The sequence below is a fragment of the Oncorhynchus nerka genome, linkage group LG9b (genome assembly GCF_034236695.1).
Source record: "Oncorhynchus nerka isolate Pitt River linkage group LG9b, Oner_Uvic_2.0, whole genome shotgun sequence".
Taxonomy (NCBI): domain Eukaryota; kingdom Metazoa; phylum Chordata; class Actinopteri; order Salmoniformes; family Salmonidae; genus Oncorhynchus; species Oncorhynchus nerka.
In genome coordinates, this window is record NC_088424.1 from 52486533 (window position 1) to 52508562 (window position 22030).

Sequence of the window (22030 nt, forward strand, 5' to 3'; positions counted from 1 at the left end):
CCTGTCTCTCTGGGGAGGAACGGCCTCATCCAGCCCAGTCTCTCTGGGGAGGAACGGCCTCATCCAGCCCAGTCTCTTTGGGGAGGAACGGCCTCATCCAGCCCAGTCTCTCTGGGGAGGAACGGCCTCATCCAGCCCTGTCTCTCTGGGGAGGAACAGCCCCATCCAGCCTCTCTGGGGAGGAACGGCCTCATCCAGCCCTGTCTCTCTGGGGAGCAACGGCCCCATCCAGCCCAGTCTCTCTGGGGAGGAACGGCCTCATCCAGCCCAGTCTCTCTGGGGAGGAACAGCCCCATCCAGCCCTGTCTCTTTGGGGAGGAACGGCCTCATCCAGCCCAGTCTCTTTGGGGAGGAACAGCCCCATCCAGCCCTGTCTCTTTGGGAGGAACAGCCCCATCCAGCCCTGTCTCTTTGGGGAGGAACAGCCCCATCCAGCCCTGTCTCTTTGGGGAGGAACAGCCCCATCCAGCCTCTCTGGGGAGGAACGGCCTCATCCAGCCCAGTCTCTCTGGGGAGGAACAGCCCCATCCAGCCTCTCTGGGGAGGAACGGCCCCATCCCATGTACAGCGTTCCTGACTGAGTTCCTTGAATTCCTATCGGACCTTGTAGTCATGGCAGATAATATTCACCACATGGAAAAGTCCATAGACCCACTCCAAAAGGCTTTCGGAGCCATCATCAACTCAGTGGGTTTCGTCCAACATGTCTCCGGACCTACTCACTGCCACAGTCATACTCTGGACCTAGTTTTGTCCAGTGGAATAAATGTTGTGGATCTTAATGTTTTTCCTCATAATCCTGGACTATCGGACCACCATTTTATTACGTTTGCAATCGCAACAAATAATCTGCTCAGACCCCAACCAAGGAGCATCAAAAATCGTGTTATAAATTCTCGAACAACCCAAAGATTCCTTGATGTCCTTCCAGACTCCCTCCACCTACCCAAGGACGTCAGAGTACAAAAATCAGTTAACCACCTAACTGGGGAACTAAATGTAACCTTGCGTAATATCCTAGATGCAGTAGCACCCCTAAAAACAAAAAAAACGTTTATCATAAGAAACTAGCTCCCTGGTATACAGAAAATACCCGAGCTCTGAAGCAAGCTTCCAGAAAATTGGAATGGAAATGGCGCCACACCAAACTGGAAGCTTGGAAAGACAGTACCGTGTAGTATCGAAGAGCCCTCACTGCTGCTCATCCTATTTTTCCTGCTTAATTGAAGAGAATAAGAACAATCCAAAATGTATTTTTGATACCGTTGCAAAGCTAACTAAAAAGCAGCATTCCCCAAGAGAGGACGGTTTTCACTTCAGCAGTGATAAATTCATGAATTTCTTTGACGAAAGATCATGATTATTATGAGCATTTGGGCTCCCGAGTGGCACAGCGGTCTAAGGCTCTCAGTTCAAGAGGTTTCACTGCAGTCCCTGGTTCAGTGGTCTAAGGCACTGGCTCTCAGTTCAAGAGGTTTCACTGCAGTCCCTGGTTCAGTGGTCTAAGGCACTGGCTCTCAGTTCAAGAGGTTTCACTGCAGTCCCTGGTTCAGTGGTCTAAGGCACTGGCTCTCAGTTCAAGAGGTTTCACTGCAGTCCCTGGTTCAGTGGTCTAAGGCACTGGCTCTCAGTTCAAGAGGTTTCACTGCAGTCCCTGGTTCAGTGGTCTAAGGCACTGGCTCTCAGTTCAAGAGGTTTCACTGCAGTCCCTGGTTCAGTGGTCTAAGGCACTGGCTCTCAGTTCAAGAGGTTTCACTGCAGTCCCTGGTTCAGTGGTCTAAGGCACTGGCTCTCAGTTCAAGAGGTTTCACTGCAGTCCCTGGTTCAGTGGTCTAAGGCACTGGCTCTCAGTTCAAGAGGTTTCACTGCAGTCCCTGGTTCAGTGGTCTAAGGCACTGGCTCTCAGTTCAAGAGGTTTCACTGCAGTCCCTGGTTCAGTGGTCTAAGGCACTGGCTCTCAGTTCAAGAGGTTTCACTGCAGTCCCTGGTTCAAAGGCACTGGCTCTCAGTTCAAGAGGTTTCACTGCAGTCCCTGGTTCAGTGGTCTAAGGCACTGGCTCTCAGTTCAAGAGGTTTCACTGCAGTCCCTGGTTCAGTGGTTTAAGGCACTGGCTCTCAGTTCAAGAGGTTTCACTGCAGTCCCTGGTTCAGTGGTATAAACTGGCTCTCAGTTCAAGAGGTTTCACTGCAGTCCCTGGTTCAGTGGTCTAAGGCACTGGCTCTCAGTTCAAGAGGTTTCACTGCAGTCCCTGGTTCAGTGGTCTAAGGCACTGGCTCTCAGTTCAAGAGGTTTCACTGCAGTCCCTGGTTCAGTGGTCTAAGGCACTGGCTCTCAGTTCAAGAGGTTTCACTGCAGTCCCTGGTTCAGTGGTCTAAGGCACTGGCTCTCAGTTCAAGAGGTTTCACTGCAGTCCCTGGTTGGACCCAGTGGTCTAAGGCACTGGCTCTCAGTTCAAGAGGTTTCACTGCAGTCCCTGGTTCAGTGGTCTAAGGCACTGGCTCTCAGTTCAAGAGGTTTCACTGCAGTCCCTGGTTCAGTGGTCTAAGGCACTGGCTCTCAGTTCAAGAGGTTTCACTGCAGTCCCTGGTTCAAATCCAGGTTGCATCAACCGGCTGTGATTGGGGGTCCCATAAGGCGGCACACAATTGGCCCAGAGTCGTCTGGGTTTGGATAATTGTAAATAAAAATTGGCTCTTAACTGACATGCCGAGTCAAATGAAGTATAAATATTTAGAAAGCAAATTATGGAATTACTCTTTAAATCTGTGTATTTCTCCAAAACTCAGTTGTCCTGAGACTGCCAGGATCAAGGGAGAAAGATTTAAAAAAAAAAAATACTATATCTCTTGACACATTGATGAAATAAACCTTCAAGCTGCATACTGGACCCTATTCCATGGCCTCTAAACCTTCAAGCTGCATACTGGACCCTATTCCATGGCCTCTAAACCTTCAAGCTGCATACTGGACCCTATTCCATGGCCTCTAAACCTTCAAGCTGCATACTGGACCCTATTCCATGGCCTCTAAACCTTCAAGCTGCATACTGGACCCTATTCCATGGCCTCTAAACCTTCAAGCTGCATACTGGACCCTATTCCATGGCCTCTAAACCTTCAAGCTGCATACTGGACCCTATTCCATGGCCTCTAAACCTTCAAGCTGCATACTGGACCCTATTCCATGGCCTCTAAACCTTCAAGCTGCATACTGGACCCTATTCCATGGCCTCTAAACCTTCAAGCTGCATACTGGACCCTATTCCATGGCCTCTAAACCTTCAAGCTGCATACTGGACCCTATTCCATGGCCTCTAAACCTTCAAGCTGCATACTGGACCCTATTCCATGGCCTCTAAACCTTCAAGCTGCATACTGGACCCTATTCCATGGCCTCTAAACCTTCTGAGTTAGTTATTTATTTAGGTTATTTGATTTATTTCACCTTTATTTAACCAGGTAGGCTAGTTGAGAACACCTTTATTTAACCAGGTAGGCCAGTTGAGAACACCTTTATTTAACCAGGTAGGCCAGTTGAGAACACCTTTATTTAACCAGGTAGGCCAGTTGAGAACACCTTTATTTAACCAGGTAGGCCAGTTGAGAACACCTTTATTTAACCAGGTAGGCTAGTTGAGAACACCTTTATTTAACCAGGTAGGCCAGTTGAGAACACCTTTATTTAACCAGGTAGGCCAGTTGAGAACACCTTTATTTAACCAGGTAGGCCAGTTGAGAACACCTTTATTTAACCAGGTAGGCTAGTTGAGAACACCTTTATTTAACCAGGTAGGCCAGTTGAGAACACCTTTATTTAACCAGGTAGGCTAGTTGAGAACACCTTTATTTAACCAGGTAGGCTAGAAAAAAGACCAGAAGGTCTTTCACTGACTTTCAGCCTGTAAGTTTAAATAGTGGCCAGTTGGAACACCTTTATGATGGAATTTTGTAGGCGTTGAATGAAAGGAACACCTTATTTAAAATCAGTTAGGCCAAGACACCAATTTGCAACAGACTGTCATGAGAACATTCTAAAAGGTAGGTTAGTTCCAAGACACCAATTTGCAACAGACTGTCAGTTGAGAACATTCTAAATCTGTTACCCAAGACATCCAATTTGCAACAGACTGTCATGCAGTTGAATATTCTAAAATCTGTTAGTTCCAAAACATCCAATTTGCAACAGACTGTCATGCGAACATTCTAAAATCTGTTACTCCAAGACATCCAATTTGCAACAAACTGTCATGCGAATATTCTAAAATCTGTTACTCCAAGACATCCAATTTGCAACAGACTGTCATGCGAATATTCTAAAATCTGTTACTCCAAAACATCCAATTTGCAACAGACTGTCATGCGAATATTCTAAAATCTGTTACTCCAAGACATCCAATTTGCAACAAACTGTCATGCGAATATTCTAAAATCTGTTACTCCAAGACATCCAATTTGCAACAGACTGTTATGCAAACATTCTAAAATCTACATAAAACAATATGTACATATTCCCCACCGGAGAGGTTTGCACCAAACAGATTTTTTTTGGCGTGATGACGTAGTGCACATAAAAAATAACTTTTACTGTTAAATTCCCATGTAATGAATACAAATCACTTTTACTGTTAAATTCCCATGTAATGAATACAAATAACTTTTACTGTTAAATTCCCATGTAATGAATAAAATAATAATAATACTAAATCGCATTTTCAACACTACTGATGGTTTTGTCACAAACGGTTGAGTTTCCACTTGCCACTTTGGTCTTGGCACAAGCGCTCTAGCCAACAGCTCACAGATACAACAGAGAGGGGGGGGGGGGGGGGTAGGCTATCTACAATAATGAGATTATTATGGGTAACAGCGATATTATTTCGTATTTGTCAAACTGCATCGATCATCATGTCGCCAGAATAAGACCCTTGATAAGAATTACAAAGCCCATCACTGTGTACTGTGAAGTTCATCAAGCCCATCACTGTGCTCTATCACCACCCTGTGAAGTTCATCAAGCTCATCACCGTGCTCTATCACCACCCTGTGAAGTTCATCAAGCCCATCACTGTGCTCTATCACCACCCTGTGAAGTTCATCAAGCCCATCACTGTGCTCTATCACCACCCTGTGAAGTTCATCAAGCCCATCACTGTGCACTATCACCACCCTGTGAAGTTCATCAAGCCCATCACTGTGCTCTATCACCACCCTGTGAAGTTCATCAAGCCCATCACTGTGCTCTATCACCACCCTGTGAAGTTCATCAAGCCCATCACCGTGCACTATCACCACCCTGTGAAGTTCATCAAGCCCCTCACTGTGCTCTATCACCACCCTGTGAAGTTCATCAAGCCCATCACTGTGCTCTATCACCACCCTGTGAAGTTCATCAAGCCCATCACTGTGCTCTATCACCACCCTGTGAAGTTCATCAAGCTCATCACCGTGCTCTATCACCACCCTGTGAAGTTCATCAAGCTCATCACTGTGCTCTATCACCACCCTGTGAAGTTCATCAAGCCCATCACTGTGCTCTATCACCACCCTGTGAAGTTCATCAAGCCCATCACTGTGCTCTATCACCACCCTGTGAAGTTCATCAAGCCCACCACTGTGCTCTATCACCACCCTGTGAAGTTCATCAAGCCCATCACTGTGCTCTATCACCACCCTGTGAAGTTCATCAAGCCCATCACTGTGCACTATCACCACCCTGTGAAGTTCATCAAGCCCATCACTGTGCTCTATCACCACCCTGTGAAGTTCATCAAGCCCATCACTGTGCACTATCACCATCCTGTGAAGTTCATCAGAAGTTTCACTTCCTAGTGCTTCCACTAGATGTCAACCGTCTTTAGAAACTTGAATGAGGCTTCTACTGTGTTGTGAGACTGAATAAGAGCTGAATGAGTCAGGTTACTGGCAGAGAGCCATTTCCTGGTCATGTGCATTCCACATGATATCGCCCTGCGTTCCATTTTTCAGAGCGCCGTCTCAGATTATTGCATGGTTTGCTTTTTCCGTAAAGTGTTTTTGAAATCTGACACAGCGGTTGCATTAACTAGAGGTATATCTATAATTCCATGTGTATATCTTGTATTATCATCTACATTTATTATGAGTATTTCTGTTGAATGATGTGGCTCTCTGCAAAATCACTGGATGTTTTTGGAACGAGTGAACGTAACGCGCCAATGTAAACTCAGATTTCTTTATATAAATATGAACTTTATCAAACAAAACATACATGTATTGTGTAACATGAAGTCCTATGAGTGTCATCTGATGAAGATCATCAAAGGTTAGTGATTCATTTTATCTCTATTTGTGCTTTTTGTGACTCCTCTCTTTGGCTGGAAAAATGGCTGTGTTTTTCTGTGACTTGGCTGTAAAGCCTATTTGAAAATCGGACGCTGTGGTGGGATTAACAACACGATTACCTTTAAAACAGTATAAGATACATGTTTGTCTGAGGAATTTTAATTATGAGATTTCTGTTGTTTTGAATTTGGCGCCCTGCACTTTCACTGGCTGTTGTCATATCATCCTGTTAACGGGATTACAGCCATGAGAAGATTTAAGAGGGCTACTTTTATTTTTACTTGAGTAAATTACAATCTAAGTACCAGTAGTTTTACTTAAGTAACGGGACAGATCTTTAGTACATCTCTATTATAAACAACAAAAACACTTTTGGGGGGGGGGGGGGGGGCAAGACATTTGTTTTCCCATAATCCTTTACAGAAATGTTTCAATCCCAAAGTAAACTACAGAGTTCAGACAAATAATGAATAGCTTAAAAACCTGTTTTAAACAAGTACTGTATATCATAGAGCTATACCTAGGGCCACGCCACTGGACTGGATCTGGGGTCTATAGAGAAGTGTGTTTTTGAAGTCCTCACAAGAATAGTAAATCAAACGTGTGTGTAAATAAGATTCAGTAGAGGAGGACTGAGCCCAGCACAGCGACAGATGGTGCTCGAGTCTGGGACATGCACACACACACTGACGGGTGCACACACACACACTGACGGGTGCACACACACACACACACACACACACACACACTAGGGGACAGCTGAACAGAGTGTGGCTGTTAATTGTCTCTCTGGCAAAGTTGAGGAGAGACAGAGGGATACATTCACCACATGCTGCACTAATTCATGGACAAACACAAAACAGGAGAGAGAGGAGAAGGGAAAGAAAGAGAGAGGAAAGAGAGGAGAGAGAGAGTAGAGAGAAAGTGGAGAGAGAAAGGAGAGAGAAAGTGGAGAGAGGAAAGCGGAAAGAGAGAGGAGAGAGAAAGGGGAGAGAGGAAAGCGGAAAGAGAGAGGAGAGAGAAAGGGAAGAGAGGAAAGCGGAAAGAGAGAGGAGAGAGAAAGGGGAGAGAGGGGAAAGAGAGAGAGAGGAAAGAGAGGAAAGAGAGAGGAGAGAGAAAGGAGAGAGAGAGTAGAGAGAAAGTGGAGAGAGGAAAGCGGAAAGAGAGAGGAGAGAGAAAGGGGAGAGAGAGGAGAGAGAGAGGAGAGAGAAAGGGGAGAGAAAGGAAAGAGAGAGGAGAGAGAAAGGAAAGAGAGAAAGGGGAGAGAAAGGAAAGAGAGGAAAGAGAGAGAGGAAAGAGAGGAAAGAGAGAGGAAAGAGAGGAAAGAGAGAGGAGAGAGAAAGGGGAGAGAGAGGAGAGAGAGGAGAGAGAAAGGGAAGAGAGAGGAGAGAGAAAGGGGAGAGAGAGGAAAGAGAGGGAAAGAGAGAGGAGAGAGAAAGGGGAGAGAGAGGAAAGAGAGGGAAAGAGAGAGGAAAGAGAGGGAGGGAGAGGGAGAGAGAGGAGAGTCTGTCAGACTCCACTGCTCCACCTGGCTAGTTCACCCCTCATGAAGAGAGATCTGTCCACCTGGCTAGTTCACCCCTCATGAAGAGAGATCTGTCCACCTGGCTAGTTCACCCCTCATGAAGAGAGATCTGTCCACCTGGCTAGTTCACCCCTCATGAAGAGAGATCTGTCCACCTGGCTAGTTCACCCCTCATGAAGAGAGATCTGTCCACCTGGCTAGTTCACCCCTCATGAAGAGAGATCTGTCCACCTGGCTAGTTCACCCCTCATGAAGAGAGATCTGGGCACAGGGACTATGGTGGTCTGTTTAAAACATGTTGGTATTACAGACTCGGACAGGGACAGGTTGAAAATGTCAATGAAGACGGACAGGGACAGGTTGAAAATGTCAATGAAGACACTTGCCAGCTGGTCAGATCATGCTCTGAGTACACGTCCTGGTAATCCGTCTGGCCCTGCGTCCTTGTGAATGTTGACCTGTTTAAAGGTCTTACTGACATCGGCTACACAGTCGTCCAGAACAGCTGGTGCTCTCATTCATGGTTCAGTGTTGCTTTCCACAAAGTGTGTGTAGTAAAGGTGATCTAGAGTTTTTTCGCCTCTAGTTGCACAGGCGACATGAGGTAAGACGTAATTCAGTTTCCCTGCATGTCATTAGGCCCTGACACACAGTCGTCCAGAACAGCTGGTGCTCTCATTCATGGTTCAGTGATGCTTTCCACAAAGTGTTTCAGTTTCCCTGCATGAAAGCCATTAGGCCCTGACACACACAATTCAAGGCACGCTTTACTCTCCCCACTGACTATAAGCCTCTTAGCAGGTGGCATCTGTGACTCCTCAGCTCCACAAGTGAAACCTTAACGACCAGTAATACCGTTTACTGAAAGAGGAAGGCTTGACCTTTAAACAAGCATGTTCAAGTTCATCTGCAACTATTATGCCAATAGTCTAAATCTGAATCTAAACCTGAATGTAAATCTGAATCTAAACCTGAATCTGAATCTAAAGCTGAATCTGAATCTAAAGCTGAATCTAAAGCTGAATCTGAACCTGAATCTAAATCTGAATCTAAACCTAAATCTGAATGTAAACCTGAATCTAAACCTGAATCTGAATCTAAAGCTGAATCTGAATCTAAACCTGAATCTAAACCTGAATCTAAATCTAAATCTGAATCTAAACCTGAATCTAAACCTGAATCTGAATCTAAACCTGAATCTAAACCTAAATCTGAATGTAAACCTGAATCTAAACCTGAATCTAAACCTGAATCTAAAGCTGAATCTGAATCTAAACCTAAATCTGAATCTAAACCTGAATCTACATCTGAATCTGAATCTAAACCTGAATGTAAATCTAAAGCTGAATCTAAACCTAAATCTGAATCTAAACCTGAATGTAAATCTGAATCTGAATTTAAATCTGAATCTAAATCTGAATCAATCTGCTTTGGGTCCTTTTATAACAGTGGAGATCTATATTTAATGTAAATAATCCCAATTACAGCAGTTTAATAGACCATTTCTATCTATTCTCTTTATGGGTCCCTCGCCCTGCTCACACCTGGTAGAGAGCAGCATGGTTCCCATTGAATGGTGATTTGCGTTCCTTGTCTCTATGGTGACGGCTGCTGTGCTTACTGCGCTGGAGCTGCTGCCTCAGCTTGGCAATCTGGAGAGAGAAAACAGAGAGACGAGATGGGTCAGAGGGAGGAGAGGGAAGAACTGGTCCAAAATGACCACACCTGAACCGAGAACAGCGATAAAGCCTGAACCATTTCATTACATGTGTAATGCTATGTGTTCCTCTTATACAACTTCTGGCCAGTGGATGAACGTAATATCGTTCACCTAGACAGTGACAGCGAGTGACAAGCCACATCGATACAATAGACAATCCCCTACATAGACAATCCCCTACATAGACAATCCCCTACATAGACAATCCCCTACATAGACAATCCCCTACATAGACAAGTGCAGTAGACTGGGAAATGAAGTCCGACAAGATATAACAGTTTCTGTTCCTGTGTAATTAGACGAGATGAGCTCCCTGACCCCACGCTCCCTGACTCCCTGACTCCCTGACCCCATGCTCCCTGACCCCATGCTCCCTGACCCCACGCTCCCTGACCCCACGCTCCCTGACCCCACGCTCCCTGACCCCACGCAGACCTGTCTCTAATTAGACTAGATGAGCTCCCTGACCCCACGCTTCCTGACCCCACGCTCCCTGACCTCAATGCACCCTGACCCCACGCTTCCTGACCCCACGCTCCCTGACCCCATGCACCCTGACCCCACGCTTCCTGACCCCACGCTCCCTGACCCCATGCACCCTGACCCCACGCTCCCTGACCCCACGCTCCCTGACCCCATGTTCCCTGACCCCACGCTCCCTGACCCCACGCTCCCTGACACCACGCAGACCTGTCTCTAATTAGACTAGATGAGCTCCCTGACCCCACGCTCCCTGACCCCACGCTCCCTGACCCCACGCTCCCTGACCCCACGCTCCCTGACCCCACGCAGACCTGTCTCTAATTAGACTAGATGAGCTCCCAGACCCCACGCTCCCTGACCCCACGCAGACCTGTCTCTAATTAGACTAGATAAACTCCCTGACCCCACGCTCCCTGACCCCACGCTCCTTGACCCCACACTCCCTGACCCCACGCAGACCTGTCTCTAATTAGACTAGATGAACTCCCTGACCCCACGCTCCCTGACCCCACGCTCCCTGACCCCACGCTCCCTGACCCCACGCAGACCTGTCTCTAATTAGACTAGATGAGCTCCCTGACCCCACGCTCCCTGACCCCACGCAGACCTGTCTCTAATTAGACTAGATGAGCCCACTGACCCCACGCTCCCTGACCCCATGCAGACCTGTCTCTAATTAGACTAGATGAGCTCCCTGACCCCACGCTCCTTGACCCCACGCTCCCTGACCCCACGCAGACCTGTCTCTAATTAGACTAGATGAACTCCCTGACCCAGCCACACCTCTACCCTGACCCAGCCACACCTCTACCCAGACCCAGCCACACCTCTACCCTGACCCAGCCACACACCACTACCCTGACCCAGCCACTCACCTCTACCCTGACCCAGCCACTCACCTCTACCCTGACCCAGCCACACCACTACCCTGACCCAGCCACACCAGGGGGTGGGGAGGAGGGGGAGGGGAGGAGGACAGGGAAGGGGTGGGGAGGAGGAGAGGGAGGGGGTGGGGAGGAGGAGAGGGGAGGGGAGGGGAGGAGGAGAGGGAGGGGGAAGGGAGGAGGAGAGGGAGGGGGTGGGGAGGAGGGGAGGAGGACAGGGAGGGGTGGGGAGGAGGAGAGGGAGGGGGTGGGGAGGAGGAGGGGTGGGGAGGAGGAGAGGGGGGTGGGGAGGAGGAGAGGGAGGGGGTGGGGGGAGGAGGAGAGGGAGGGGGTGGGGAGGAGGAGAGGGGGGGGGAGGAGGAGGGGAAGGGGAGGGGGAGGAGAGGGGGGAGGAGGAGAGGGGGGAGGAGGAGAGAGGGGGTGGGGAGGAGGAGAGGGAGGGGGTGGGGAGGAGGAGGAGGGGAGAAGGAGGGGTGGGGAGGAGGAGAGGGGGGGGTGGGGAGGAGGAGAGGGAGGGGGTGGGGAGGAGGAGAGGGAGGGGGTGGGGAGGAGGAGAGGGGGGGTGGGGAGGAGGAGAGGGAAGGGGAGGTGAGGAGGAGAGGGAGGGGGTGGGGAGGAGGAGGGGAGAAGGAGAGGGAGGGGGTGGGGAGGAGGAGAGGGAGGGGGGGGGAGGAGGAGGAGGGGAGAAGGAGAGGGAGGGGGTGGGGAGGAGGAGAGGGAGGGGGTGAGGAGGAGAGGGAGGGGTAGGGAGGAGGAGAGGGAGGGGGTAGGGAGGAGGACAGGGAGGGGGTGGGGAGGAGGAGGAGGGGAGAAGGAGAGGGAGGGGGTGGGGAGGAGGAGAGGGAGGGAGGGGGTGGGGAGGACGGGGAGGGAGGAGGACAGGGAGGGGTGGGGAGGGAGGAGAGGGAGGGGATGGGGAGGAGGAGGGGGTGGGGAGGAGGAGAGGGGGGGGGAGGAGAGGGAGGGGTGGGGGGAGGAGGAGAGGGGGGTGGGGAGGAGGAGAGGGAAGGGGAGGTGAGGAGGAGAGGGAAGGGGTGGGGAGGAGGAGGAGGGGAGAAGGAGAGGGAGGGGGGGGGAGGAGGAGAGGGAGGGGGTGGGGAGGAGGAGAGGGAGGGGGTGGGGAGGAGGGGGTGGGGAGGAGGAGAGGGAGGGGGTGGGGAGGAGGAGGGGGAGGGGGTGGGGAGGAGGAGGGGGTGGGGAGGAGTGCGTACCTCTTTAAGTTGGTCAGTGCTTCCCCAGGAGGCTGAGCGTTGGTGAGAAGCCCTCCTCTTCTCCACAAACTCCTCTGCCCAGGCACTGGGGGTCTGGGGAAAGAGAGAGAGAGATACATAAACACAACATATCAACCAATGTTGTGCATGAAAAGGCTTATGTATGTGAACAGTTCTTGTACTGGACACACACAGTGATAACTCCCAGATGAATCACGCATAACAAGTTTGTTTATATTTGTTCAAATGTTTGAACAGTTGCAGGACATTTTGGTGATGAGGACTTCCATTACCACTGGCCTCCCACATAAAGGAAAATCAACAGCTCTCAGATCCAGCCAGAGAGGGAGTGACCCTCGCCCTCTAATCTCCAACAGCTCTCAGATCCAGCCAGAGAGGGAGTGACCCTCGCCCTCTAATCTCCAACAGCTCTCAGATCCAGCCAGAGAGGGAGTGACCCTCGCCCTCTAATCTCCAACAGCTCTCAGACCCAGCCAGAGAGGGAGTGACCCTCACCCTCTAATCTCCAACAGCTCTCAGATCCAGCCAGAGAGGGAGTGACCCTCACCCTCTAATCTCCAACAGCTCTCAGATCCAGCCAGAGAGGGAGTGACCCTCACCCTCTAATCTCCAACAGCTCTCAGATCCAGCCAGAGAGGGAGTGACCCTCACCCTCTAATCTCCAAAAGCTCTCAGATCCAGCCAGAGAGGGAGTGACCCTCACCCTCTAATCTCCAAAAGCTCTCAGATCCAGCCAGAGAGGGAGTGACCCTCACCCTCTAATCTCCAACAGCTCTCAGATCCAGCCAGAGAGGGAGTGACCCTCACCCTCTAATCTCCAAAAGTGACCCTCTCTGGCTGGATCTGAGAGTGAAATACTACACCCTGATCATCAGCCCTGATCATCAGCCTGTATCTAGTGAAATACCACACCCTGATCATCAGCCTGTATCTAGTGAACTACTACACCCTGATCATCAGCCCTGATCATCAGCCTGTATCTAGTGAAATACCACACCCTGACCATCAGCCTGTATCTAGTGAAATACCACACCTTCCCAGGTTGGTAGGTAGGTAGGGTATGTAGGTAGGGAGGTAGGTAGGTAGGTAGGTATGTAGAGAGAGAGGGAGGGAGGTAGGTAGGTAGGTAGGTAGGTAGGTAGGTAGGTAGGTAGGTAGGTAGGTAGGTAGGTAGGGTATGTAGGTAGGGAGGTAGGTAGGTAGGTAGGTAGGTAGGGTAGGGAGGTAGGTAGCTAGCTAGGTAGATAGGTAGGTAGATAGGTAGCTAGGTAGGGAGGGAGGTAAGTAGGGTGGGTGGGTAGGAAGATAGGTAGGGAGGGAGGTAGGTAGGTAGGTAGGTAGGTATGTAGGGTATGTAGGTAGGTAGCTAGGTAGGTAGGTAGGTAGGTAGGGTGTGTAGGGTATGTAGGTAGGTAGCTAGGTAGGTAGGTAGGTAGGTAGGGTGTGACGACCCTCCCACTCTGTCTGCCGTATTCTCTCTGTTATTTCCTTATTAGGATGCCGGTGGGCGGAGTTGAGAGGGTCGTCAGCTACATGGGAAACACCTGGGCCAGGTGTCTCCCAGGATAAATAGACCTCTTCCACATTCATGGAGGAGACTCTCTCCATGCAGACACCTTTGTAGATTGTGTTGTGGTTCTTGGTGGCTTTTTGTTTGTTTGCTTTGGCACCTTTCAACACCCTGCATTCTCACATTCATGCATGCAAAACACTCACTTACATTACTGATTACACACACCATTGTATATTTTCCTTAGTTGCTTTAGTTAATAAATATATATTTTGCTACTCCTTATCTCCACGTTGTCTCCCTTTGTTACGGGCTTTGAGCCGGTTCGTGACAAGGGTATGTAGGTAGGGAGGTAGGTAGGTATGTAGGTAGGTAGATAGGTAGCTAGGTAGGGAGGGATGTAAGTAGGGTGGGTGGGTAGGAAGATAGGTAGGGAGGGAGGTAAGTAGGGTGGGTGGGTAGGAAGCTAGCTAGGTAGATAGGTCGGTAGGGAGGGAGGTAAGTAGGGTGGGTGGGTGGGTAGGAAGCTAGGTAGGGAGGGAGGTAGGGAGGTAAGTAGGGAGGTAGGTAGGGAGGGAGGTAGGTAGGGTGGGTAGGAAGCTAGGTACACAGTACACATACCAGAAGGGGTGGGTGAACGTAGCTGTACCTGACCCAGTACACATATCAGAAGGGGTGGGTGAACGTAGCTGTACCTGACCCAGTACACATATCAGAAGGGGTGGGTGAACGTAGCTGTACCTGACCCAGTACACATACCAGAAGGGGTGGGTGAACGTAGCTGTACCTGACCCAGTACACATACCAGAAGGTGTGGGTGAACGTAGCTGTACCTGACCCAGTACACATACCAGAAGGTGTGGGTGAACATAGCTGTACCTGACCCAGTACACATACCAGAAGGGGTGGGTAAACGTAGCTGTAAGGTCCTGACCAGTTAGCTCACAGCAGTAAGGTCCTGACCAGTTAGCTCACAGCAGTAAGGTCCTGATCAGTTAGCTCACAGTAGTAAGGTCCTGACCAGTTAGCTCACAGTAGTAAGGTCCTGATCAGTTAGCTCACAGTAGTAAGGTCCTGACCAGTTAGCTCACAGTAGTAAGGTCCTGACCAGTTAGCTCACAGCAGTAAGGTCCTGATCAGTTAGCTCACAGTAGTAAGGTCCTGACCAGTTAGCTCACAGTAGTAAGGTCCTGACCAGTTAGTTCACTGCAGTAAGGTCCTGACCAGTTAGCTCACTGCAGTAAGGTCCTGACCAGTTAGCTCACAGCAGTAAGGTCCTGACCAGTTAGTTCACTGCAGTAAGGCTCACACCAGTTAGCTCACAGCAGTAAGGTCCTGATCAGTTAGCTCACAGCCGTAAGGTCCTGACCAGTTCTGACCAGTTAGCTCACAGCAGTAAGGTCCTGACCAGTTAGCTCACAGCCGTAAGGTCCTGACCAGTTAGCTCACAGCGGTAAGGTCCTGACCAGTTCTGACCAGTTAGCTCACAGCCGTAAGGTCCTGACCAGTTAGCTCACAGCAGTAAGGTCCTGACCAGTTCTGACCAGTTAGCTCACAGCAGTAAGGTCCTGACCAGTTCTGGCCAGTTAGCTCACAGCAGTAAGGTCCTGACCAGTTAGCTCACGGCAGTAAGGTCCTGACCAGTTAGTTCACTGCAGTAAGGTCCTGGCCAGTTAGCTCACAGCAGTAAGGTCCTGACCAGTTAGCTCACAGCGGTAAGGTCCTGACCAGTTAGCTCACAGCGGTAAGGTCCTGACCAGTCCTGACCAGTTAGCTCACAGCGGTAAGGTCCTGACCAGTTAGCTCACAGCGGTAAGGTCCTGGCCAGTTAGCTCACAGCGGTAAGGTCCTGACCAGTTAGCTCACAGCGGTAAGGTCCTGACCAGTTAGCTCACAGCGGTAAGGTCCTGGCCAGTTAGCTCACAGCGGTAAGGTCCTGGCCAGTTAGCTCACAGCGGTAAGGTCCTGACCAGTTAGCTCACAGCGGTAAGGTCCTGACCAGTTAGCTCCTGACCAGTTAGCTCACAGCGGTAAGGTCCTGACCAGTTAGCTCAGGTCCTGACCAGTTAGCTCACAGCGGTAAGGTCCTGGCCAGTTAGCTCACAGCGGTAAGGTCCTGACCAGTTAGCAGCGGTAAGGTCCTGACCAGCGGTAAGGTCCTGGCCAGTTAGCTCACAGCAGTAAGGTCCTGACCAGTTAGCTCACAGCGGTAAGGTCCTGACCAGTTAGCTCACAGCAGTAAGGTCCTGACCAGTTAGCTCACAGCGGTAAGGTCCTGGCCAGTTAGCTCACAGCGGTAAGGTCCTGACCAGTTAGCTCACAGCGGTAAGGTCCTGACCAGTTAGCTCACAGCAGTAAGGTCCTGACCAGTTAGCTCACAGCGGTAAGGTCCTGGCCAGTTAGCTCACAGCAGTAAGGTCCTGGCCAGTTAGCTCACAGCGGTAAGGTCCTGACCAGTTAGCTCACAGCGGTAAGGTCCTGACCAGTTAGCTCACAGCGGTAAGGTCCTGACCAGTTAGCTCACAGCGGTAAGGTCCTGACCAGTTAGCTCACAGCAGTAAGGTCCTGACCAGTTAGCTCACAGCGGTAAGGTCCTGACCAGTTAGCTCACAGCGGTAAGGTCCTGACCAGTTAGCTCACAGCAGTAAGGTCCTGACCAGTTAGCTCACAGCGGTAAGGTCCTGACATCTATTGCCACTAGCGGTGTAAATTCCAATCCCCCATGGGATGTATTGTGAGTTCAAATCCCCCATGGGATTTATTGTGGTATTGTATTGGGGAAAAAATGCAATCAATTGAAGATTAGCGGCTCAATTCAAACCAACCCACATTGCAGTATTTACACAGTAGCTCATTTTCCAATGCAATGGTCAAACAAAGTCAAATATTGAGTAGAGCCCAGAGTAGAGCCCAGAATTGAGTAGAGCCCAGAGCATAGTAGGGCCCAGAGCAGAGCCCAGAGCAGAGTAGAGCCCAGTGTAGAGCCTAGAACTGAGTAGAGCCCAGAGTTGAGCCCAGAACTGAGTAGAGCCCAGAACTGAGTAGAGCCCAGAGCAGAGAGCAGAGTAGAGTCGAGTTCAGAGAAGAGCAGAATAGAGACCAGAGCAGAGTAGAGTAGAGCCCAGAGCAGATCCCAGAGCAGAGCAGAGCCCAGAGCAGAGTAGAGCCCAGAGCAGAGGCCAGAGCAGAGTAGAGCCCAGAGCAGAGCCCAGAGCAGAGTCCAGAGCAGAGTAGAGCCCAGAGCAGAGCCCAGAACTGATTAGAGCCCAGAGTAGAGCCCAGAGCAGAGTAGAGCCCAGAGCAGAGTAGAGCCCAGAGCAGAGCCCAGAGTAGAGTCAAGTTCAGAGAAGAACAGAATAGAGACCAGAGCAGAGCCCAGAACTGATTAGAGCCCAGAATAGAGACCCCAGAGCATAAGAGAGCAGAGTACAACCCAGATCAGAGTAGAGCCCAGATCAGAGTAGAGCCCAGAGAATAGCAAAGTAGAGCCCAGGGCAGAGCAAAGCAGAGAAGAGAAAAGTAGAGCCCAGAGCATAACAGAGCAGAGTAGAGCCCAAAGTAGAGTTCAGAGAAGAGCAGAATAGAGCCCAGAGTTGAATAGAGCCCATGACAAAGCAGAGTAAAGTGCAGAGCCCAGAGTAGAGCCCAGAGCAGAGTAGTGCCCAGAGCAGAGTAGAGTAGAACCCAGAGCAGAGCAGAGTAGTGCCCAGAGCAGAGTAGAGTAGAACCCAGAGCAGAGTAGAGGCCAGAGCAGAGCAGAGTAGAACCCAGAGCAGAGTAGAGTAGAGCCCAGGGCAGAGTAGAGCCCAGAGCAGAGTAGAGCCCAGAGCAGAGCAGAGTAGAGCCCAGAGCAGAGTAGAGCCCAGAGCAGAGCCCAGAGCTGACTAGAGCAGAGTAGAGCCCAGAGCAGAGTAAAGCCCATAGCAGAGCAGAGTAGAGCCCAGAGCAGAGTAAAGCCCATAGCAGAGCAGAGTAGAGCCCAGAGTAGAGTCCAGAGCAGAGCCCAGAGCTGACTAGAGCAGAGTAGAGCCCAGAGTAGAGCCCAGAGCAGAGTAGAGCCCAGAGCTGACTAGAGCAGAGTAGAGCCCAGAGCTGACTAGAGCAGAGTAGAGCCCAGAGCTGACTAGAGCAGAGTAGAGCCCAGAGCAGAGTAGAGCCCAGAGCTGATTAGAGCAGAGTAGAGCCCAGAGCAGAGTAGAGCCCAGAGCTGACTAGAGCAGAGTAGAGCCCAGAGCTAACTAGAGCAGAGTAGAGCCCAGAGCTGACTAGAGCAGAGTAGAGCCCAGAGCAGAGTATAGTAGAGACCAGAGTAGAGCAGAGCACCATGACTGGGACTATTGTATACGGGAAGAGACGACTGGAGGCTGGAGAGGTCTGGTGGCAGATCTGGGTTCAAATACAATTGAAAATAATTTTAAAGTACTTTTGTCTGTGTTTGTGCTTGACTGGTTTAGTAGGACCAATAGAATAGTCCCAAAACTGCCAACCCCACTCATCTGACACCCCAGACAGGCCAGAGAAAACACTGAAAGTAAAATGTTGAGTAGTATTTGAACCCAGGTGGGTCTGTTCCTGCCTGGGTCTTTGCCAAGGATCACTTCCTCCTTCTCAGGAGTTTAAGATTACCAGCTGAGCCAGAGACCAGGACAGACACAGCTCTGTTCTACAGCTGTGGGGACTGGCTGGAGGGGGAGAGGTGGGCAGGCACAGGGAAAGAAGAGGAGTAGGGGGGGACAGGGAGAGGAGAGGTGGGCAGGCACAGGGAAAGAAGAGGAGTAGGGGGACTGGCTGGAGGGGGAGGTGGGCAGGCACAGGGAAAGAAGAGGAGTAGGGGGACTGGCTGGAGGGGGAGAGGTGGGCAGGCACAGGGAAAGAAGAGGAGTAGGGGGACTGGCTGGAGGAGGAGAAGTGGGCAGGCACAGGGAAAGAAGAGGAGTAGGGGGACTGGCTGGAGGGGGAGAGGTGGGCAGGCACAGGGAAAGAAGAGGAGTAGGGGGGACAGGGAGAGGAGAGGTGGGCAGGCACAGGGAAAGAAGAGGAGTAGGGGGGACAGGGAGAGGAGAGGTGGGCAGGCACAGGGAAAGAAGAGGAGTAGGGGGACAGGGAGAGGAGAGGTGGGCAGGCACAGGGGAAGAAGAGGAGTAGGGGGACTGGCTGGAGGGGGAGAGGTGGGCAGGCACAGGGAAAGAAGAGGAGTAGGGGGGACTGGCTGGAGGGGGAGAGGTGGGCAGGCACAGGGAAAGAAGAGGAGTAGGGGGGACAGGGAGAGGAGAGGTGGGCAGGCACAGGGAAAGAAGAGGAGTAGGGGGGACAGGGAGAGGAGAGGTGGGCAGGTAGCGACAGCTGTAAAGGACACGCCACACAATGCCAACTCACTCACACACAACACGCTGTGTCATCTGTGCCGAAAGGTCTGGAGAGGGAGAGGCCATGTTGCTGGAGCCCAAAGAGTCTTTCATTACGTTAGTCAGTATTCAATGTGTTCATTATCCCCGACACACTGAGTAACAATGTGTTCATTATCCCCGACACACTGAGTAACAATGTGTTCATTATCCCTGACACACTGAGTAACAATGAACAGTCTGGTTATGTAGTACACACCAACAGTCTGATTATATAGTACACACCAACAGTCTGGTTATATAGTACACACCAACAGTCTGGTTATATAGTACACACCAACAGTCTGATTATATAGTACACACCAACAGTCTGATTATATAGTACACACCAACAGTCTGATTATATAGTACACACCAACAGTCTGATTATATAGTACACACCAACAGTCTGGTTATATAGTACACACCAACAGTCTGATTATATAGTACACACCAACAGTCTGATTATATAGTACACACCAACAGTCTGATTATATAGTACACACCAACAGTCTGATTATATAGTACACACCAACAGTCTGATTATATAGTACACACCAACAGTCTGGTTATATAGTACACACCAACAGTCTGGTTATATAGTACACACCAACAGTCTGATTATATAGTACACACCAACAGTCTGATTATATAGTACACACCAACAGTCTGGTTATATAGTACACACCAACAGAACAGTCTGATTATATAGTACACAACAACAGTCTGATTATATAGTACACACCAACAGTCTGATTATATAGTACACAACAACAGTCTGATTATATAGTACACACCAACAGTCTGATTATATAGTACACACCAACAGTCTGATTATATAGTACACACCAACAGTCTGGTTATATAGTACACACCAACAGTCTGATTATATAGTACACACCAACAGAACAGTCTGATTATATAGTACACACCAACAGTCTGATTATATAGTACACACCAACAGTCTGATTATGTAGTACACACCAACAGTCTGATTATGTAGTACACACCAACAGAACAGTCTGATTATATAGTACACACCAACAGTCTGATTATATAGTACACACCAACAGTCTGATTATATAGTACACACCAACAGTCTGATTATATAGTACACAACAACAGTCTGATTATATAGTACACACCAACAGTCTGATTATATAGTACACACCAACAGTCTGATTATATAGTACACACCAACAGAACAGTCTGATTATATAGTACACACCAACAGTCTGGTTATATAGTACACACCAACAGAACAGTCTGATTATATAGTACACACCAACAGTCTGGTTATATAGTACACACCAACAGTCTGATTATATAGTACACACCAACAGAACAGTCTGATTATATAGTACACACCAACAGTCTGGTTATATAGTACACACCAACAGTCTGGTTATATAGTACACACCAACAGAACAGTCTGATTATATAGTACACACCAACAGTCTGATTATATAGTACACACCAACAGTCTGATTATATAGTACACACCAACAGTCTGGTTATATAGTACACACCAACAGTCTGATTATATAGTACACACCAACAGTCTGATTATATAGTACACACCAACAGTCTGATTATATAGTACACACCAACAGTCTGATTATATAGTACACACCAACAGTCTGATTATATAGTACACACCAACAGTCTGGTTATATAGTACACACCAACAGTCTGGTTATATAGTACACACCAACAGTCTGATTATATAGTACACACCAACAGTCTGATTATATAGTACACACCAACAGTCTGATTATATAGTACACACCAACAGAACAGTCTGATTATATAGTACACAACAACAGTCTGATTATATAGTACACACCAACAGTCTGATTATATAGTACACAACAACAGTCTGATTATATAGTACACACCAACAGTCTGATTATATAGTACACACCAACAGTCTGATTATATAGTACACACCAACAGTCTGGTTATATAGTACACACCAACAGTCTGATTATATAGTACACACCAACAGAACAGTCTGATTATATAGTACACACCAACAGTCTGATTATATAGTACACACCAACAGTCTGATTATGTAGTACACACCAACAGTCTGATTATGTAGTACACACCAACAGAACAGTCTGATTATATAGTACACACCAACAGTCTGATTATATAGTACACACCAACAGTCTGATTATATAGTACACACCAACAGTCTGATTATATAGTACACAACAACAGTCTGATTATATAGTACACACCAACAGTCTGATTATATAGTACACACCAACAGTCTGATTATATAGTACACACCAACAGAACAGTCTGATTATATAGTACACACCAACAGTCTGGTTATATAGTACACACCAACAGAACAGTCTGATTATATAGTACACACCAACAGTCTGGTTATATAGTACACACCAACAGTCTGATTATATAGTACACACCAACAGAACAGTCTGATTATATAGTACACACCAACAGTCTGGTTATATAGTACACACCAACAGTCTGGTTATATAGTACACACCAACAGAACAGTCTGATTATATAGTACACACCAACAGTCTGATTATATAGTACACACCAACAGTCTGATTATATAGTACACACCAACAGTCTGGTTATATAGTACACACCAACAGTCTGATTATATAGTACACACCAACAGAACAGTCTGGTTATGTAGTACACACCAACAGTCTGATTATATAGTACACACCAACAGAACAGTCTGGTTATATAGTACACACCAACAGTCTGGTTATATAGTACACACCAACAGAACAGTCTGATTATATAGTACACACCAACAGTCTGATTATATAGTACACACCAACAGTCTGATTATATAGTACACAACAACAGTCTGATTATATAGTACACAACAACAGTCTGATTATATAGTACACACCAACAGTCTGATTATATAGTACACACCAACAGTCTGATTATATAGTACACACCAACAGTCTGATTA

At 48.7% G+C, this 22030-nt stretch overlaps 1 protein-coding gene across 1 annotated transcript in view; it reads right to left on the bottom strand.

Moving 5' to 3' along the window:
* Positions 1-22030, bottom strand: part of LOC115124431 (protein FAM117B-like) — a 52572-nt gene that overhangs the window by 11313 nt on the left and 19229 nt on the right. The window contains 2 exon segments of the mRNA XM_065013852.1: positions 9391-9498; positions 12145-12237. Coding sequence (XP_064869924.1) covers positions 9391-9498; positions 12145-12237 — 201 coding nt within the window.